This window comes from Varroa destructor, unplaced genomic scaffold (assembly GCF_002443255.2).
Source record: "Varroa destructor unplaced genomic scaffold, Vdes_3.0 BEIS01000003.1, whole genome shotgun sequence".
Lineage (NCBI taxonomy): Eukaryota > Metazoa > Arthropoda > Arachnida > Mesostigmata > Varroidae > Varroa > Varroa destructor.
The window spans coordinates 33,554,270-33,571,839 of record NW_019211456.1 but is presented as its reverse complement, the minus strand read 5'-3'; the positions used below and the strand labels follow the sequence as shown (position 1 = coordinate 33,571,839).

Genomic DNA, 17,570 nt, shown 5'->3' with positions numbered 1-17,570 from the left:
AAAAATGGAATGCCTATACGTTACCTAGCTATTTATTATCCGACTGCAAGAGCAGAAAAGCAAAGTAAAGGAAAGCGGAAAGAACTTGAAGGAAAACCATCCTACAACGAGGAATTGTCCCACTTAGCTGGTGATAAAAAGGTGTGGAAGAAGTGCTGATAATGACAAAGACGATGAGAGCCATTATAATCGCCTGTTTAATGACATCGCTATTTAAAGGAAATGTAATAGAACTAGATACGAGGAAGTACCTTAACTTTGTTTATTGAAATGTTAATTGAAGGGCCATCGTTCGTATAATTAGTGGTACCGCCTAACACTGAAGGTTTCACCGCTTCTAGGTCCTTAGAGGGATGTAGAGAATTAGACAGACTACACGGTCCGCTTATCATACGTAATGGCATACTCTATGTAATATAGTCGTTAATATGATGTTGTTTAAGGTAAACAAACACGTGTGTAAAACAAATCTGCGATGAACAAACGCTAAATCTGTTCAAAAATTAAGCTCGAGAATTCGTTACCATTAACTCAGTGTGATCATTGCACCGCACCTATTCTCTAGCCGAGCTAAGTCAAAGAGATCCTCTACTTTATTTATACCTTCGAAAGATCGCGTCTTTCTATTTTTCTTTGTATAACGGTTGTTATATTAGTGTCTTGATGAATAACCACTTCGTTTGTATCGTGCTTGCCAACTGAGATGTCTATTGAATTTGTAACAGGTACATCTTTTTTCGTGGTCATTTCGGCAGTACCTGAAAAGCAAATTAAGGACAGCATCAAGTTATAGGGCATCGATTTAGAAGTAACACAGTAAACGACCAGGAACGTGTTTACGCGTATATATATATATATATATAGTAAGTCATCAAAGATCTACTTGATTTTACGGTGGACTTCCGATAATGAGCGTATCTCAAATTAGTGAATTTTTTAACCTTCGTCAAGTGGTTGGAGTTGTCAAGGTAAAATTGAATGAAATACAAAGCTTCTCCCTTTCGTGAATCGTTTGAAATTGCGCGGCTCATTTTGGACCGTAAAATATTGTAGATTTCGAGACTTACCTTGATGCATATTACCACTAATATGTAATAAGGTTTAACCATAATAAGTTAAATAAACTGTGATGCAACCCTTCCAATCTAAATAGGAATTTAATTTTGAGAAGATTGTCTCCATTCAAATATATTGATTGATTGATTTATTTTTATGGACCTGCTCCATTGGCTTTCAAGCCCTAAGACCTTATATAATATAATTATTTCACCTTTTATATATATATATATATATATATATATATATATATATTGCCAATTTACCAATTCAGCGTAGTTTGGCTAACGAATTCTCAGTAGAACCAATAGGATGCCTGAAAAACCTATCTTGTGAGTTCCTCGGTGGAACTCGATACTGAACACATCAACAAACTTGTCCTACATAAATACAACTGTGAATATATATACAATAAAACAACTGCTAAGCCTTGTGAACAAAGGTCGTCATTTGATTGTTAAAACTGGAAGATCCTACCGTCAACGCTTTCCCCGTCGACAGAATCGTCAAGTGCAGCAGGAAGTTTCGCATAGCTCCGCATTTTATCTAGGATTGGAAGATTAATGTTGACACTGGAAATCATGTCATCAATGCGAAATAATCTCTTTAATAAATAAAAATAATAAAATGTAGCAATTATCCCTTAACTTAGATGTAAGATTCGACACGTCAATCCACATTGTCATATTAATATCGTATGCCTAAAATCGTGGCCTTAATAAACTAACTTGCAGCTTGCGAAAGATATTCCAACTTTTACATTGATAAAATAAAGAGCATAAATACAAGACATTTTGACCCATTTAGAATAGCCTGATTTGGGCGAAATATGGGTCTATCTGGACAGCTAATCAATATTTAAAAATCTTGGAATACTGTTTTATTTATAGTACATAACGTCACATGGATAAGCAATCCGTATATCCTTCCACACCGCTTTCCCGAACCAAAACGTAGATTTTATCTAATAGGATTATATTTATCTACACATACAGTTATAATAGATGCTTAAGGGATCCAATGTGCAAGCACAACGTATCAAACTTTACCATAAGGATTATTTTTTGCTAACTATTGCAAACATATTCTACATAAGAATGTCCCTCGCGTTTGTTGGACAGAGCCAAAGCAGGTTCCTTCCCTGCATTTCTTCTAAGCATCATCAACAAAAACGCAACGACGACAACAGACAGCCCCCCCTCCACTTCCGTTCACTCGGCATGGCCACACGTCGGCGGCCGCCTCCTTGTTTCCTCTTGGCTGTGGTCCGCCGGGCATCGACCGCGCAGAAAGAGCCTGCCCGCTGCATAAGTACATCGAGTTTTTCACATGAGCGTGGAAGCGCTGCCTTCTCAGTCTGACCTGACCTGGCCCCGGTGATAACCGAAAAGTCCTACGATACCTTCCATTCCTCCGACGCAGGAACCGGCAGCCGCTAGCTCCACCATTGAAGCGAATTGCAGCGCTGGCGGGACCAGAGATGGTAGCAGCCGTAGCAGACATAGCTGCTAAATAGTATGGCCGCTTGCTGGCGGCATACTGGCAGGTCGTAAATCATAATAACAGCATTTATCGCGTCATCATCACCGCCACCACCAAGATCACCATCATCATCATGGTGCCGCCTGTGAGTAGGAAAGGGGCAACGGGCTTTACGAACATAGCTCTCGTAGCCTCTTCTTTTCTTACACAGACTCGGGCGCCCGCACACACACAGACAGACACATTACTGTATTCCTCTTTTCACGACAACATTTCGCCTGCTAGCACGATGCCTTTTAAGGGCAAGAGCTCTATCGCAATGCTTTCTGTCTGCTTGCCCCCGGCCTGTGCGCTCCTTTCGAAGAACAGGTTCGGTTCCTCCTCTACCTCCCTCTACTGGACAAACAGCGTTTCTACCCATACATACGAATAGATACGGGGATACCGGGAGACGTCTAGACCCTGTCGACAGGCTCCCCCTTTCCCATGTTATATCTCCCCTATTCGCATGTCTTATACATATATATATACACAGGCTGTGGTCGTAAGAGTCGTAATCATCAAGATGTGAAAATGGGGGAAAAAGCAAGTGCTCTCCCGCTCCAAGAGGTCCGAAGGATCGCACAAGACGAGGTGGGGATAAGCAAAAAATATATCTGATTGCAGCAACTACCTAGGAAGCGTAAGATAAACAAAAATAAAAAGCGGGCGTGCAAGTGTGGGCAAACGCATAACGTAGCCAGACAGACAGTCGTGCTGTGTGCTTTGGGTACGAGGGCCGACCCGTGTATGCCACAGAAAGGGGATAGAGCGGGTCAACGAAAGCTTGTGAAGGTCAAAATTGTTTTTTGGGGGAATAGGGTGTGCATGACTGCGTTTTGTCGGAGACTGGGAGAGGTATTTAGAGTTAACAACACGGCGTATGAAATGTCGGGGCAGCGCAGAGACATCTTCTCTTCGGTTGCTAGTACTACCTTTTTTCTCCTTGGGGAGAAGAAATAATGCGGTCGTGGCCGAAAACAGGGGATACAAGAATCCCGAACCTCTTTGGGAGGAATACTCTGTCTTGGAGTTTTCGTGTTTATCATAAAGTACCTTGCGTTCGTCTAAGTTTCGAAGAGCTGCTGCTACTAGTGCCGGCCGCGAGGCAAGGCCTTCTCTTCTCACTTAGCGAAACTCTCCGAAAGCTAAAAAAAAGTAGAAGGCTGATGGGAGGGGAATAGCTAGGGGCAAATCGGGTATTTGTGTGTATGAATCTGGGCTTGTGTGCTGATTTATGGAATCTACGAATGAGAACAGCGGTTGGGAAACGACGGGAAACAACGATTTATCGAGCTTGCAAAATCAGCAAACTGACAATGAGATCCAGGTTCTACGAAGCGGCTACAGAAGCGAAAAAACAGTTGATTGCTGTATAGCAAATGGTCATCCGAGTGTGAGTCGACTCAACCTACTGATGTGGGAAGAGGGCTCTCGATTGACTGTTGACATTGAAGGAAATAATAGATTTTTTAAATGTTCATTTGGTGAATTCTGATGTTTCTAGATTTGATTTTGGTCATGTTAATAATTATTAGAAAATGATTTCCTGAATGCGGCAGTTTTTGAACCGAAGTTTTAAAAAAGGGTGGGTAGCAAAGGCCACTAAATAGCAGACGAACTTTTATCTCAGGTGAGAGCGAACCAGAAAAATAAGAGATGTTTTTTATAAGATTATTTTATAAGATTAAAGGTGTGCTAAGGAAAACTTTTCCTTAGCATACCTTTAAAAATAACCAGATCATGTTTTAATTGTCTGCTCAAACATTATCAACGCTGTGTTAGGCACTTACCCTGTTCCTCCTAGGGGATGGCTAACAACGCGCAAATATAGGATAGTCCTGGAAATTCAAATGACAGATACACTAAGATCAGCTTTTTATAAATTACCTTTTTTTAATACTACTTTAATTAACTACTTGGTAAGCAGAGAAGCTTACTTAAGAAGAACAGAACCGATCGAACAGAATATCTGTAAAATGGTGAGTACAACAATGTTATGTAAACCTTTTGCTCAAAGAAAAAAAGCGCTAGCCATGTTAGTTGCAATACATCCAATTTTTTGACAGGCATGAACAGAGAAAAGTTTCGTCGCTTCGGTAATGTCAGAGTGTAGTTTCGTTCGATGAAAAAAGTGTTACCTTTTGGCAAACGTTGTTCACTTAATTAATGGCAAACTTCAGAGCGTGAACATATTATAGACGCCAGCTCAGTCCCGCTTTGTGGCTCTTTTTTGAGACCTTCACGGGTATTCGTGGAAAAGACATCCTAGAAGACGACAGCTAAACGATTTCTATGACCCGCGACAACTTTACTTTCATTTGCCTGCTAACCTTAGGGATACGCTGTGGTCTAGGTTTGAACACGAGCATAGACGGACTTCGTTTCGTGCTAGGAGCAGCCGCGAGATAGAATACCTAACGACGATATCGGACATAAAGCTCGAAATATAAAGACTATACAGACAATTATCGCATAGACAACGTCGAATATTTCGAGAAATATCGAACGTATTTAAGGATTACTATTTAAAAGAAGCATGATAATGATAACTAAAAGTTGAAAAATGTAACACTACGACTCCTAATTTTTTCATGAATTAATCTATCTTTTTTATTACTAAGTGACCTATTAAATAAACATCTTCAGCACATGTATCACATTCGGTATTCTCACGATCGTGGACCATTGATTTACCATCGACAATCCTTTATAGCAGAATACGTTCAAAACCAAGCTTTACATTCTGAGCTCTGAGAAACTTCATGACAGCTATGCTACACAAATGTTGATGTTTGACCTATCCAGCTCGGCACATAAAACATCATCTTCCATAATCAGAATTACAACTCTTCCTTTAAGAAAAAGGCTTTCTTCATTGAGTGACTGCTTCATCGCACAAGATTATTAGTTGGCCAGATTGAGAACGCATACCCTGCTTTAATTATTTTTGCTTTGTAAAAACCACCACATCAAATAAATCTTGACCTACATAACTTTTCATTTCGATTTTCCGTAGGAAACTAAAGTGGTGCACGGGTAAGCCTCTGGAAGATATAATTACATGTAGAGTGCTCTATCAGGGTGACACATTCGAACCGTGATTTTTTCTTATGCCTCGTTTTAAAAAAACTTCAGCAACATAAATTTATGCTCGCTAAGTGTTGTTCGGTACGATTCGATACAATTAAGGCGTCAATTCGCTAATTATTTTTTTAAATTTAATATCCTTTCTTTAGTCCACAAATAATTTTCCAATATCTACCTTCCGTCAAGCGACGTTAGTAGGTGTCAAAGGGTTGGAGTATTGCTCAAATAGGCTGCATATAGAAAATGTCCATGGAATTAAATTTTGGGCTGATACCGGGTCAAAGGTTTTCAAAGTGCACAGGCGCAAGACATCTCAATTCTTCAAACGTATGTAGATTTGTAATTGATAGCCTCCTCTTTTAAATGGCCTGTCACCCTGCCCTTTTAAATGGAAAAAAAGTAATTTTGATGAATTCTTAAGCACTTTAAACCTTAATCATTAAAACTCTTTCGGTTAGTCTTATAAAAGCCTTTTTAAAAATTCTTTTTAAGTGCAAATTCCGAGAACTACCCACTACTGTCTGCCTCGGCGAATTTATTACTTTGATCCACTTTTCTATATATATATATATATATATAATATGAGATAGGCTAATATCGGTCAACGTTTATTAACGCCTTTGTCTATTTTATAATTGGTTTTGGAATTTTGAGGGCGTAGACCTCGATAGGGTCAGTCTTTCACTAACCAAAGACGAAGCTACGACCAGCATGTTGCAGTCATGTATATAATGTTCTCGAGGTTCGTGTTGCATATCGTTAAAGGCTCACTTGGAAATTTCTCATTGATGCAGAATGTCATTATACGTCAGTATACGCAGTACGGACCACCCATCTCTCACAAATGTCTCATTAGGCGCAGTAAACAGTAGGACGGATGGAAGGAGAGAGCTGGACGCATCTCTCAAGCACGCCCTGCGAACCGGGCTTACCTCGACCTTCTTACGGACTAATTCCATTAAACAACATCGAGTGTATGTAAATGGAGACCAGTTCGTGAATATTATTTGACCGCATGGACGGTCAGTCTCATTTAATCGCATATCTGAGCTTTCTACTGTACTGTTTTCGCCTTTTCTATGCAACTAAACTATCATTCACTAATGGTTTTCGCACACTAAAGAAGCCTGTTAACATGGCAGATATTAAAGACAGCGCTTTTTTTTGCTTCAGCATCAGTAAAAGAACACATTACGGTATGAAGTTAGCCGTTGTTGATAGATGCAGTTATGCTCTAGGAAATTCATCTTTGTAGGGTTTCGCTACTGAGGCGAGCTTCTATTTTGACGAATGATCACAAGTAATTCTTACATTTGACTTCAATCGCCTTCAGAGTCCTTTGAAATATATTTGAAGCTCTAATTTGCTTTTTTTTTCCTTTTAGATTGCCCGAGTTTTTATGTGCTTCGTCACGGTGATCCTTCCTAGAAGCACGAAAGGTCTAAGTCCATTCTGCCAATTGCTTCATTAGAAGCTAGCGGCAGTAACGACAAAAGCAACCAATTGCTGAGGCAAGGCATTTAACGCCAACGACAACCAAGTCGACGATTAAGCAAAGAGCCTCCTTGCGGGGTAGGAGTAGTCCAAACACACAGATATATATATATATATGCATGGCCCTTGTATATATTCCTCAGGGTCCACCCTATCCCATTCGCTTGACAGCCATTACAAGGTACGAACAGAAAGTCCTTCCTACAGATACATATGGATTTAGATGAGCGTGCAAAACGAACGGCATCGTTTTCGGATGTTTAGTCTTTGAGACTCTCCTGTTTCGCGTGCTAAAGACTGCCATCAACACAGATCGGCAAGCGAGCGTTTCGTTTCAGAAGCAGCGTTAGCATGAGACATAGGGGCAAGACATAAATATCAATAAGTGTTAACAGCTTAGGAGATCAGCCGGTTAGCAGAGGCAGCTAAGGCCAAGCGTCTACCTTTCCTAATTGACTGCTAGCAGACACTAAATGCTGGTCCTTAGGTGACCGCAAGTGCAAGTAAAGTGAAGGATGAATGGACACAACATATACACAGGTCTTCTTGAACCTAACTACCACATATCGCGTTCCTCATCGATTTGCGTAAAAGAAAGGAAAAATTACGATCACTTTAAATCGCCTGATAAGATACTGTCGTTTTATGGAGTCTATTCCTAGAATGACCTACTACTATAGGTTAAGTTTTGACAATGAAAATCCCAAAACGTTTAATTTTGACGTTTGGATATGCCCTTGGGTTTATTTAAGAAGGACTTCGCACTGCTAGTGAACCGCCAAACAGAAACACGGCGAAAAATAGAAACAAAAATAGGCTAGTACGGAAAACTATTTATCACAGATAGCTTCTCAGTTGAATGGATACCCTATCCTTTGCGAATGGTCACAATACAGGAAAAAAGAGAAGAAAGAATCGACTTATGCGGTGTGACGTGTAGGCAAAAGGGTAGCGTCGGGACGAGTAAAAACATTCGACATGAGTAAAAGATGGCAGTAGTGATGATTCAAAGAAAGGTAGAAACGGAGCACACCGAAAGGCGGGTGAAAGCAAAAAAAAAAAAAGAGAAACACTCTTGCAAAATTTTGTTCAGACCGCCACTGCTGCCAGTGCTCGGCATATTACCGTATCTGCACCCCATTTAGGAATACCTCCGCATTGGCCCGCTGACGACGCTGATAGGAGAACAACCTGCGATGGGTTTTGTCGATGACGACGAAGAAAGAAGCCGAAGGAAACGGATGACGATGGTGGCGTCCGTGATGGCTATGGCTGGTGATATCAAGTGAAAGATTTGGAAGATTCATAAGAACAACGAGACAGAAGATGGGGAAGGGGGCTTAAGAGAGATAGGGCGGGGAGGACAAACTCGAAACAGAACATCGACACTGATAGGTGCAAATGTTCTGTAGCGCAATGAAAAGGCTCACTTCGCTTCGTGTTTCGTCTTAAGAAGTAATTCACCATCATGGCCTTGTCGACTGGTAGTTTCTATTTATGCAGAGCTGGTGTAGACAAACAGGCAGGAGGCTAACGGAGGAAACAAACCAAATTTCGGCTGAAGCTGAAGGCGACTTACGGCGGTAGCAGCAACAATACAACGACAAGGCCGAAAAAATGCGCCTATATATTGACCTTTGTATAGGAGTAAGGCGGCATTATAAAAACACTCATTCTGTGTGAATACCCAGGAGAGAATGCGGTCATGACCACTATCGCCATCGTTCTAATCGGCCGCATCTAGTGTCACAGAAAATAACTGAGAAATGAAATATTATAAATACTTGTCAGATCGGATCGGCTAAGGCACATACCGGTAATGTGAATTGCAACCTGTGGTAGATACCTATAAAGAATGCCCCCTCTGATCTCAGACCGTCGTCAAAAATTGCCTCATAATTCTGTAGTAGAACCTCTACTTTTCTGTAGTATTCTGTAGTAGAGTACAGCAAAAGTTCCCTATATGCATTCGAATAATCCTAAACACTGGATATTACTGTCGAACGTGTGGAACGTTGTGGAAAGGTATTGCTTATCACTATACCGCTCGTTGTGATAAATGGGCGTTTCCCTTTTTCTTTTTATTTGTCTATTTTATATATTGCTATAGAGACATCGCACTGTGCCCATAGCATGCACATACATTATACAGGTAAAAGGCTCTTGGATGAAACATGACAATCGGTATGAGCAGCTGCAAGCTTGAGCCAAGGCAGGTTCTCGGAACTGCTGGATATCATCACAAAGCTCGCGATCCACCAGGGACGGATTGAAGAGAACGAGATGAAAACGAAGACGCTAAATGAGGAATTACGCTCGGTTTACAAGTAGCGCGTGCACAGCTCGCCGTCACGGGACAGAAGCAGCTAAAAGAACAGGACGACGCAGCCTGTGGGTGATTTATCTCAGTCGACACTAACAAAACGGGAGCCGCTGCTTCATTCTCCGCTGGCCGGCTACGGTAGCGGCTGCAGCCGCCCCCGACGAGGAATGGCAGTCGCACATGAATAAAAGGGACTCAAACCTACCACCCCGCTTTAGCCCTTCCCAAAGACACGCATGCAGCGATCACACATCTGTAGTGTGCTAGAGATCCTTCTGTATTCTCGTATCCGCTGTGCCATTTGCCACTCCACGCTTCATGCTACTCTGGGAGCTAGGCCAGACGCCGTGGCCGCTACTGCTTACGATGTGTGCAAAGCGAGGTTGGTTTTTCACTCGAAAAAATGGGGGACTAAACAGGAAGAATCGTCGGTAAGGGTTTGGGGCCAAGATGAAGGAGTTTCGCCGGGAAATTCTGCTCTAGAAGAAGAAACAGAAACGCTAAGGCAGCAGCAGAGAGACGGCAAAAGAGGCCACGCACGTACAAGGAGTGTTCCCGATCCCCCAAGACTCTTTACGTGTCTGTGCCATTTCTCTGTCGTAGACAGAGCTGGTGGATCTTGTGCAACCCAGCACCCTGTTCGCCTGACCCAATGGCCCTGAACGAGCTATCCCCCAACACCAGCTATGGGTGGTCCCGAAGAAGCCAGCGGTCGGGAGTCAGTCGGTGAAAAAGGCGTACCAGCAACAAAGACGAAAAGTGAAATCGAAGCGGTGCTGTTGAAAGGCAAACTGGTTGATAAGGACGGGGAGAGAACAAGTAGGATAAAAAGGAGTTAGGGGTAAATGATTCCCGGTCAGGAGAACCATGTAAAGAAAAGCAAGAGAGACAGACAGGGAGCCAAACCAATGGAAGTAACTCGGCCGGTGCGTGAGGCGATCGGTGAAGACGGCAGGGGCTAGCAGGGGGGATGCGCTAACCGGGGAAAGATTCGGCGTCAGGAAAAACTGAGATGAAATGGAAGAAGTGCGAGGAAACAGGAGAAAGAAAAGAATTGAAATTCAAACACAGACGTAAAACGAAGTCGAACGAGAGAACAAACCTCGTTTTACTCTTTTAGGGGCTGACAAATATGACTTAAGAAAGAAATATAAGAAATATTTAAACAGAAATGACAACAATTAAATGAGACGTGCCGGGAGTCGAACAGAATACTTAAGAAATTTGAGGACACATAAGAGTTGAAGTTCTATGGTAACTGGATTCACCTTCACGCGTGCGATGTTTGCACTGGTGTGTGGATACTTTTTCAGAACCACTAATGATTAGTATATCAAAAGTAAGCTCAAGCCTTATGTTTGTCCGTCGTCCTAAGTGGAAAAACAATGCAGATAGACGTGATTCAAACACGATACCCTATGACATTTAATTACAGATATTTTTTGGGAACGTCGAAAATAGATAATAAAGAGAATAATGTTTTTATAAGGCCCTTATTTAGAATGTTACTCAAACTGTTGTAGGTTCATACAATCCGTGTGTATTAGAAGCAGATGTACGTTTCATAGAACAAACAAATGGTGTGTAACGTTTGATGAATAAACAAAGAAAAAGAAGCCCGTTATCGGACTATGCGCTCGTATGCCATTATAAACTTATTGCAAACAAAAGCAATCAAAACACTATTAAGTGCTTTGCCTGCACAAGAGCACACGTTATAAAAGACCGGGTCAACTGCTCTAGGAACAGTACTTTGAATCATATATGTGCTATTTTATAAAAGTCTATTCTTTTGGTATATGTCTACTAAAAAAAGTAAGCATTAGTCAATAGTACTTATCTAAATTCAGTAGCATGATATATATTAGAATCCACTGACTACTGATAATCTCTTGCTTGCATTGTGTACAGGTCCAGAAGAAAAGTGGAAATCAAATTTATATCAGCAGCCAGTAAACACCGTCTTTAAGCATTGTAAAATCATACACCAACATCACGAACTGTGATCACATCTTCCATCATATACTTGTTTCTTTTTTTTTATCATACTTTACAGAAGTGCGCCCTGTTGAATTGCAAGGCGCTCCGCCAAAATCGGCGTGATCTGACGATAATCTACAGATAGCCGAAAGCTGACACAGAAAGCCGATGACAGTTCAGAAGGGGACATACAAGATGCAGCCAGCTATCACAGGCAAATTCTAATTCGATCATCAATGGAGCAACCTGCAGCCGGGCCTACTTGTTGTACAGTGATCAGGTTTAGTGGTTAGCGCGGTCGTTTTCAAATTCGCAATTATAATAAGCGCAATCGACCGCAGCCATGTGCAAAGTTTGAAACCTAGAAAACAATGATGACGACAGCTAAGTGTAATGCTGAGTTTATAATACGTTATAATTCAAGCTCTTTTATTAGAAGCATGCTGGAAAATCTAGATTCAGCCAAAGACTCAGTGCAAACAAATAGAATTATACGTACCGAACTTTCTCCTAACTGAATTATTTTTGATATTCAAATGTAGGCATGTAGAGCTGTGAGAAAAAATACGTGCTCCACGAACATTGGCGTCGAAATCTTGCTTGACTCGTATCGTAACAATGATTTGACGTAAAGCGGAAATCTTTTAGAAGCTCTTTTGTACAATATGAGATATCAAACTCCAAAAAACTGAAAATATATCAAACATACAGTCAAATCTCGAAATAGGTCTATTCTTCGCTTAACTAGTAAAAGCGACATTGACTTTTATAAGCTTTCTAAACTCCGTCTTTCTAAGACTTCGCCAGTAATTGGGGTTTCTCATCCTAAATTTGAAAGACAAATCCATAGAGTTTCTTGTTCAAATATTCAGTAACTTAATATAGGAAGCAATACACTGTACTACTTTGAGCATCTCATACTTACGGTACATCAACCAGTATTCCCAATGGTCTAAATATCGAATAACCAGGCTGCACTATCGCGTTCATGGGCCCGACTTGAACGTGCGTGCCACTACCCGGTCGGACAATGACATTTACAGGAGCAGCAGAAATGAAAGGGAGAAATTCCGCCTGAAGAATGACCCACAATGACACACTCCAGAAAGCGCCACCTGACATCTGTGGACATAAGCAGAAGAGACGTGTTTTTTTTTATTCAAGATCCTTAGACTTTCTGGATGAATGGGATAATTTAATTTGATTAATAACACCCATAGTTTTCCCAGATAGGTTACTCTTGCGGTATTTAATGAATTTACTATATTCTACAGACTAAATCTGCTTTGTCAATCAGAGTTATTATGTATGTATTGCTTTAACAATAAAATCATCAAATAAACCACCAATTAATGCAATCCTAATGCCAAGCAGTGCAAAGCAAAATTATCTACCGGGCACTGGGAATGTCAGACTTGCAGTGTTGGAAAAAGTTCTGTAAGCCATATAAAACCATATACCAAATAAGACGTCCAAGAAGAAGAAACACATTCTAATAAAGTTGCGTAGTTGTTTGAGTTCGCTCGAAAAATAACTCTGAAAGCACGTTCAAAAAGTTGAACAAACCCTCGATAGAGTAGCGTTACCTTTGAGACATGAAATAGTCGATTTTTTTTTGTCGTTAAGGGGGTTACAACGTATCTAAAGGCTTTAAGACTAAATATATCTAATCGCGTTTCAAGTATAGTCAGTGGCATAGCTTCACAACAAACAACCCCCACGGTAGTTGAAAACTCCGCTCCAGTTTAGCAGTCAAAAGACAGTTCCTTAAGAATGAAAACACAGACACTATGTACTAAAAGAGCGTTAATTTACGCGTGGTCCCTATCCATTTCCAGCGATGTTCCGTGTCTTTGCTATTTATTTTTGTGTAACAGAATGACACTATCTGTGATATCGCTACGTGGGAACGTGAGTCCATAAAGGGTTACGGGTTTTTAAGCGTTTACGTAGTACCCCGATGGGAAATTGCGCGATCTTCTTAAAATCATAGAAGCTATGTGCCATTTAATTAAGCTTAACAAAAATGCGTAACTGAGTTCTACTAAAATGTATGTTCTCAAGTATCTTCGTTTAGATCAAGTGTTTCGACAAGTATTTCAAATAATAAATTTTCGATGTAATAAGTGACTGAGTTTACTTGGGAAGTAGCAAGCACGGAAGAGAAAAGGAGCCAGAGAAACATTGTTACGAGCGTTTGATGGTACGGAACATACATCTCTAATGTGCAAAAGTATAAAAATATATAGAAAAGTTCCTGCAGATGCTAACAAAACCCCATTTTAGCTGCATCACTTCGTTGTACTGTCACTATTCACAAACACCAGCGATGATTCACGCGTCCGATCTAAACCGTTCACGACTTTTTGGTTCACTGTTAAACAGATTAAACATGCAGCAAACTTGCTAATGATCCTACACGAAACCAAAATATTTCATTCTCCCTCTCAACAACTCCGTAGCACCTCATAAAAGAGAGTATTTTACACTAGATTTATTCAAATACTCGCATAAATTAATATATCCAATATATTAAGGAATAATAAATATACGAAAAACAAACCCGATTTCGTAGTAAGTCAGAAAGCGACGTCACGCAATTTGTCGCATATTTGCACATTTCTGAGGGATAACCTCCCCCGATCTGAGGCAACCTTACTGGCTTATGACCGAAACAGCCAGGCCGGCTGCTAAGCTAAAGTTTCAGATAAAAATAATCGACGAGAGCGTAAAGGCCATTGAAACAGCTATAAGGTTTGTGCGGTTTCGAATATAGAATTTTGCTTAACGTTTTTTTTTTTCTGTATTAAAATATGCGCTCGTGCATTTGACCTTTTTTCGGCAGCTGAAAGCGATCGGAACTAATCTCAACGACGATATGCTTTGATTGACTGGCGATTATAACATCCCCCTTGATTTTTATGCTAACTACGTTTTATAATATGAACAATGGCAGTGTTGTCCGCACTCACCGTTGAACAGGCAAATTTTAGACAGCAAATAGGCTTCATATAGTTCAGGTGCAGCTAGAGAGCTCAGTAGGCAGATTAAATCGAATATGGGTTTTTTCGAAAAGATTTTGAATTTTAAACAACGAAGCAAACGATGGGGCACCAGCGAGCGCGCATGGTAGGGCAAATAGGGCAGAGATTTGATATTCAAGCGTGATAACGTATCGCCCAGCGCTGTTACGAGAGCTCAGCTGAGTGACTGTGTGGTAATTCTCTGACGTTTTAAATTGGGCTATTCCGTGAAATATGTATTTTAACGCTAGTTTAGTTCAACGCAATGATTAATTTTGCATTCGTTTTCCATTATAGTCAGTGCACTTGGTTTTTACGTAACACACCTGCGTAGCTCTCTGGCAAAAATTGAGGTTTTTACTATTTTAACTATGATAATTGTTGGTTCGGTAAATCTGGTCCCGGTTAACATTGGGTTAAACTTAGCAAAGGTAATTTTGCAGAGATTTAACTTCATACATTTACAAAAATCAATGCAAAAAAATTAAACGAATATGTATTGCAAAACCACTTGAAGCACTTTGGTACAATTTCTGTATATCAATTCTGTATTTTTTAAACGAAGCTATCAAAGCTCGGCAAGCCACGTCGTGCATTTAGACATATAATGATAAAAGTAACCACTTTCTTTGTTTACTTAAAAAAAAAAGCAGTTAGGACTGAGCTAGTGTTAATGGCTGGGCGGTGTAGTCGAGTGTACCTAAAACTTTACACACACAGTGTTCTCGCAACACCCTCGTACGTGCAAACGTTGACGGGATATATTGATTTTATATAAATTAATTGTTTATATATTTTCTTCAAGATTTCAATTGCTGCTGTGACGCGATGCTAGTCAAAGTAATCAATATTATTCTGGCCTAGTTTTTCTTATTAGTTCATAGATGACCCTTTTAGTCACAATAAATTAGTTGATAGTATAAACAGGTGCTCAGAAAATTGTAGAAGTCAATGTATTCAACGAAGGTTTTCACCTTACATTTTTTCGTCGCAAAGTTGAAAGATAAAAATTTTAACTAAAGATGTTATTTATAATCATGATGCCTGGAAAACTTAAACAGTACTGTGAATACCTTTTTGAAAACTATTGAAAATAGGCTGAGTTTCTCGCGCGAGCCCGCCGCCGCCGCGTAACTATGTCTGGGATTGATGATCCGAGAGCTCAGTGTCGATTCTGTGGTTCTCCGAGAAATGGACTGATCATCTATCGCAGCCGTCCACTCTGAGCTGTACTGCCTCTCTCGGCGTGATCTAACAATTAGCACTCTTCAATGAGATGTTTCGAACTACGATGGCTGTGTTTGTTCTTTCCAAAATCAACTTAACCAGGCCAAGCAAGGAGTCCAAAACATTAAAAAATGAATATTATACTAAACTTTATTTCACGGTGAAAAAGGTGGATATGGTTATGTGGTGAGATCTAATTTATTCAAATTGGTGTCGTAACCCATACGGAAACCCGTTATTATTTAAGTGAATTACAGACATTCAGCTGACGCAAGGTATCAACGATTACCTTCGATAGTTTTACTTCTTTGTTCTGTATTGTAGAGCGCGATAACAGCCTCACTGCTTGAGTTTCGTTTAGAGCATTATGAAAATCTAATGGATTTGTTTCGGGCTACATACAAAAAGAGACTATAAATTTACGGATAGTCTAGCGATAGTTGGCCATCGAACCCAGAATAATATTTCATAACAAACATACCAGACCTTTAAATTGAAAATGAAAATACTTATTTTGAATATTCGTAAGTACTGCCACGCTATACGCTGTTTCGAGTATCGTCTTATTAAGCCGGCACAGTCTAACTAGCTTAAGTTTACTCTAACCTGCAAGTAAGCTATATAAGACTAACCTAATCCTACTACTAGATATGAAAAAAACCTACTGTAACCCATTTACGAATGTAACAAACGCGCGTAATTTCACCCTTATTTTCTCCTCTGCGTGTTTCACAGGGGCCACCTATTTTGTAATACGTTAGATAGAGTCCGTTCGGTCATGGTGTATCATGACTAGCTGGAATCTTCTATCTTGACTGCGGCTTCGTGCTGGCAGTTGGGTGCCTCTCGCTAGAGGCTTCCCAGGAAAAATCTCTGCATACTTTGGAAGCGCAGTGACTGTGTCTGTATGTGAGTGCATTTCCATAAATGTCAACACCAAGAATCCGTTCTGTTACCACGCTTGCAGAGACCAATGACATCAAGAGTTCGGCATAGATGTCTGTCTGTATCAACGCTGGAGAAGTGATGGACTCTTCGATGGGGGCGCAGTGCCATAGCGAAGGGCTATGCCGCCGACTTTGGCGTGGTACCTGCCACGTATCGGAAGCCTTATGGCTGGAACGTTGAACGTTTCCGCATGTACATGCTATCGCTATGTTCCTAGATGGAGCTTCCATTGATTAGTTACTGGTTGCCTTCTGGATCTGCATTCTCAACTAAAATAACAGGTAAAAGAAAATCATCCGTCATTTTTACAATCTGCACAATAGAACATGCATTTGTGTAGCGTTCTGTAATACAGAATGGTATTCAATAATTTAGTTCCATCCCTATGAAGCATGTGTGTAGGTCTGTGAGGTCACATATAGAGAATTGCTATTGTCCTAAACATATAAGGCTATCCCTTCTTGTAAGGTCACGTTGTATATGCGAGATTTACCGTTGTTATGTTCGTGTGTCTCCATATTGCAGGCAAGATGTGCCAGCTATTGGTGATTCTGACATGTTTGTTGCCATTAGTTGTTTCGGAGACGACTAGAGAGAGTTACATTTCAAAACCAGAACGTCCAGATGTGCTTGTTGTGATTCTTGCTTCTAATGAGGAACATCTTATTTCCACATTTTTTGGAGGCTTCGAACGGCTAAGCTATCCCAAGAAAAATATCGGTAACGCCATTTGGCTATGATGCGGTAAAACAGTTCCGCCCGTCGGAAACTCAATTATATATGAGCATTTTTATTTTTTGTTTAACACTGAACATGCTTTAAATACGTTTTTAGAAAGTATCACATTGTTAACGTTCATGGTAAACGCATACACGCCTCTCTGCTTCTACAAAATTGGATACTTCGCA

General features: G+C 40.5%; 2 protein-coding genes across 13 annotated transcripts in view; one reads left to right on the top strand and one right to left on the bottom strand.

The window, feature by feature from the left end:
- Window positions 1-238: 238 nt before the first annotated feature.
- Window positions 239-15,684, bottom strand: LOC111247951 (uncharacterized). 7 transcript variants are annotated; one of them, XM_086985668.1, is made up of 5 exons: window positions 15,561-15,684; window positions 12,390-12,586; window positions 4,371-4,418; window positions 1,534-1,628; window positions 239-758 (listed from the first exon to the last, which is right to left on the bottom strand). In XM_086985668.1, exons 2-5 carry the CDS (start codon window positions 12,584-12,586, stop codon window positions 598-600), a joined length of 501 nt encoding a protein of 166 aa, XP_086841794.1. In that variant the 5' UTR covers window positions 15,561-15,684; the 3' UTR covers window positions 239-597. The 7 variants fall into 7 exon arrangements, with proteins under 7 accessions (XP_086841794.1, XP_086841792.1, XP_086841791.1 ...); XM_086985666.1 differs by lacking the exon at window positions 15,561-15,684 and adding an exon at window positions 14,437-14,664; XM_086985665.1 differs by lacking the exon at window positions 15,561-15,684 and adding an exon at window positions 14,028-14,185.
- The window catches only part of LOC111247948 (glycosyltransferase 25 family member-like), a 22,611-nt gene continuing 19,188 nt past the window's right edge, over window positions 14,148-17,570 (top strand). For 3 of the 6 annotated variants that reach the window (XM_022799548.2, XM_022799547.2, XM_022799544.2), the window contains exons 1-3: window positions 15,720-15,989; window positions 16,450-16,943; window positions 17,188-17,382. In XM_022799548.2, coding sequence (XP_022655283.1) covers window positions 16,880-16,943; window positions 17,188-17,382 — 259 coding nt within the window. In that variant the 5' untranslated portion in view covers window positions 15,720-15,989; window positions 16,450-16,879. Of the gene's footprint in view, window positions 14,219-15,716; window positions 15,990-16,449; window positions 16,944-17,187; window positions 17,383-17,570 lie in introns of those variants that run through there. The other 3 variants (XM_022799545.2, XM_022799546.2, XM_022799550.2) reach the window with 3 other exon arrangements.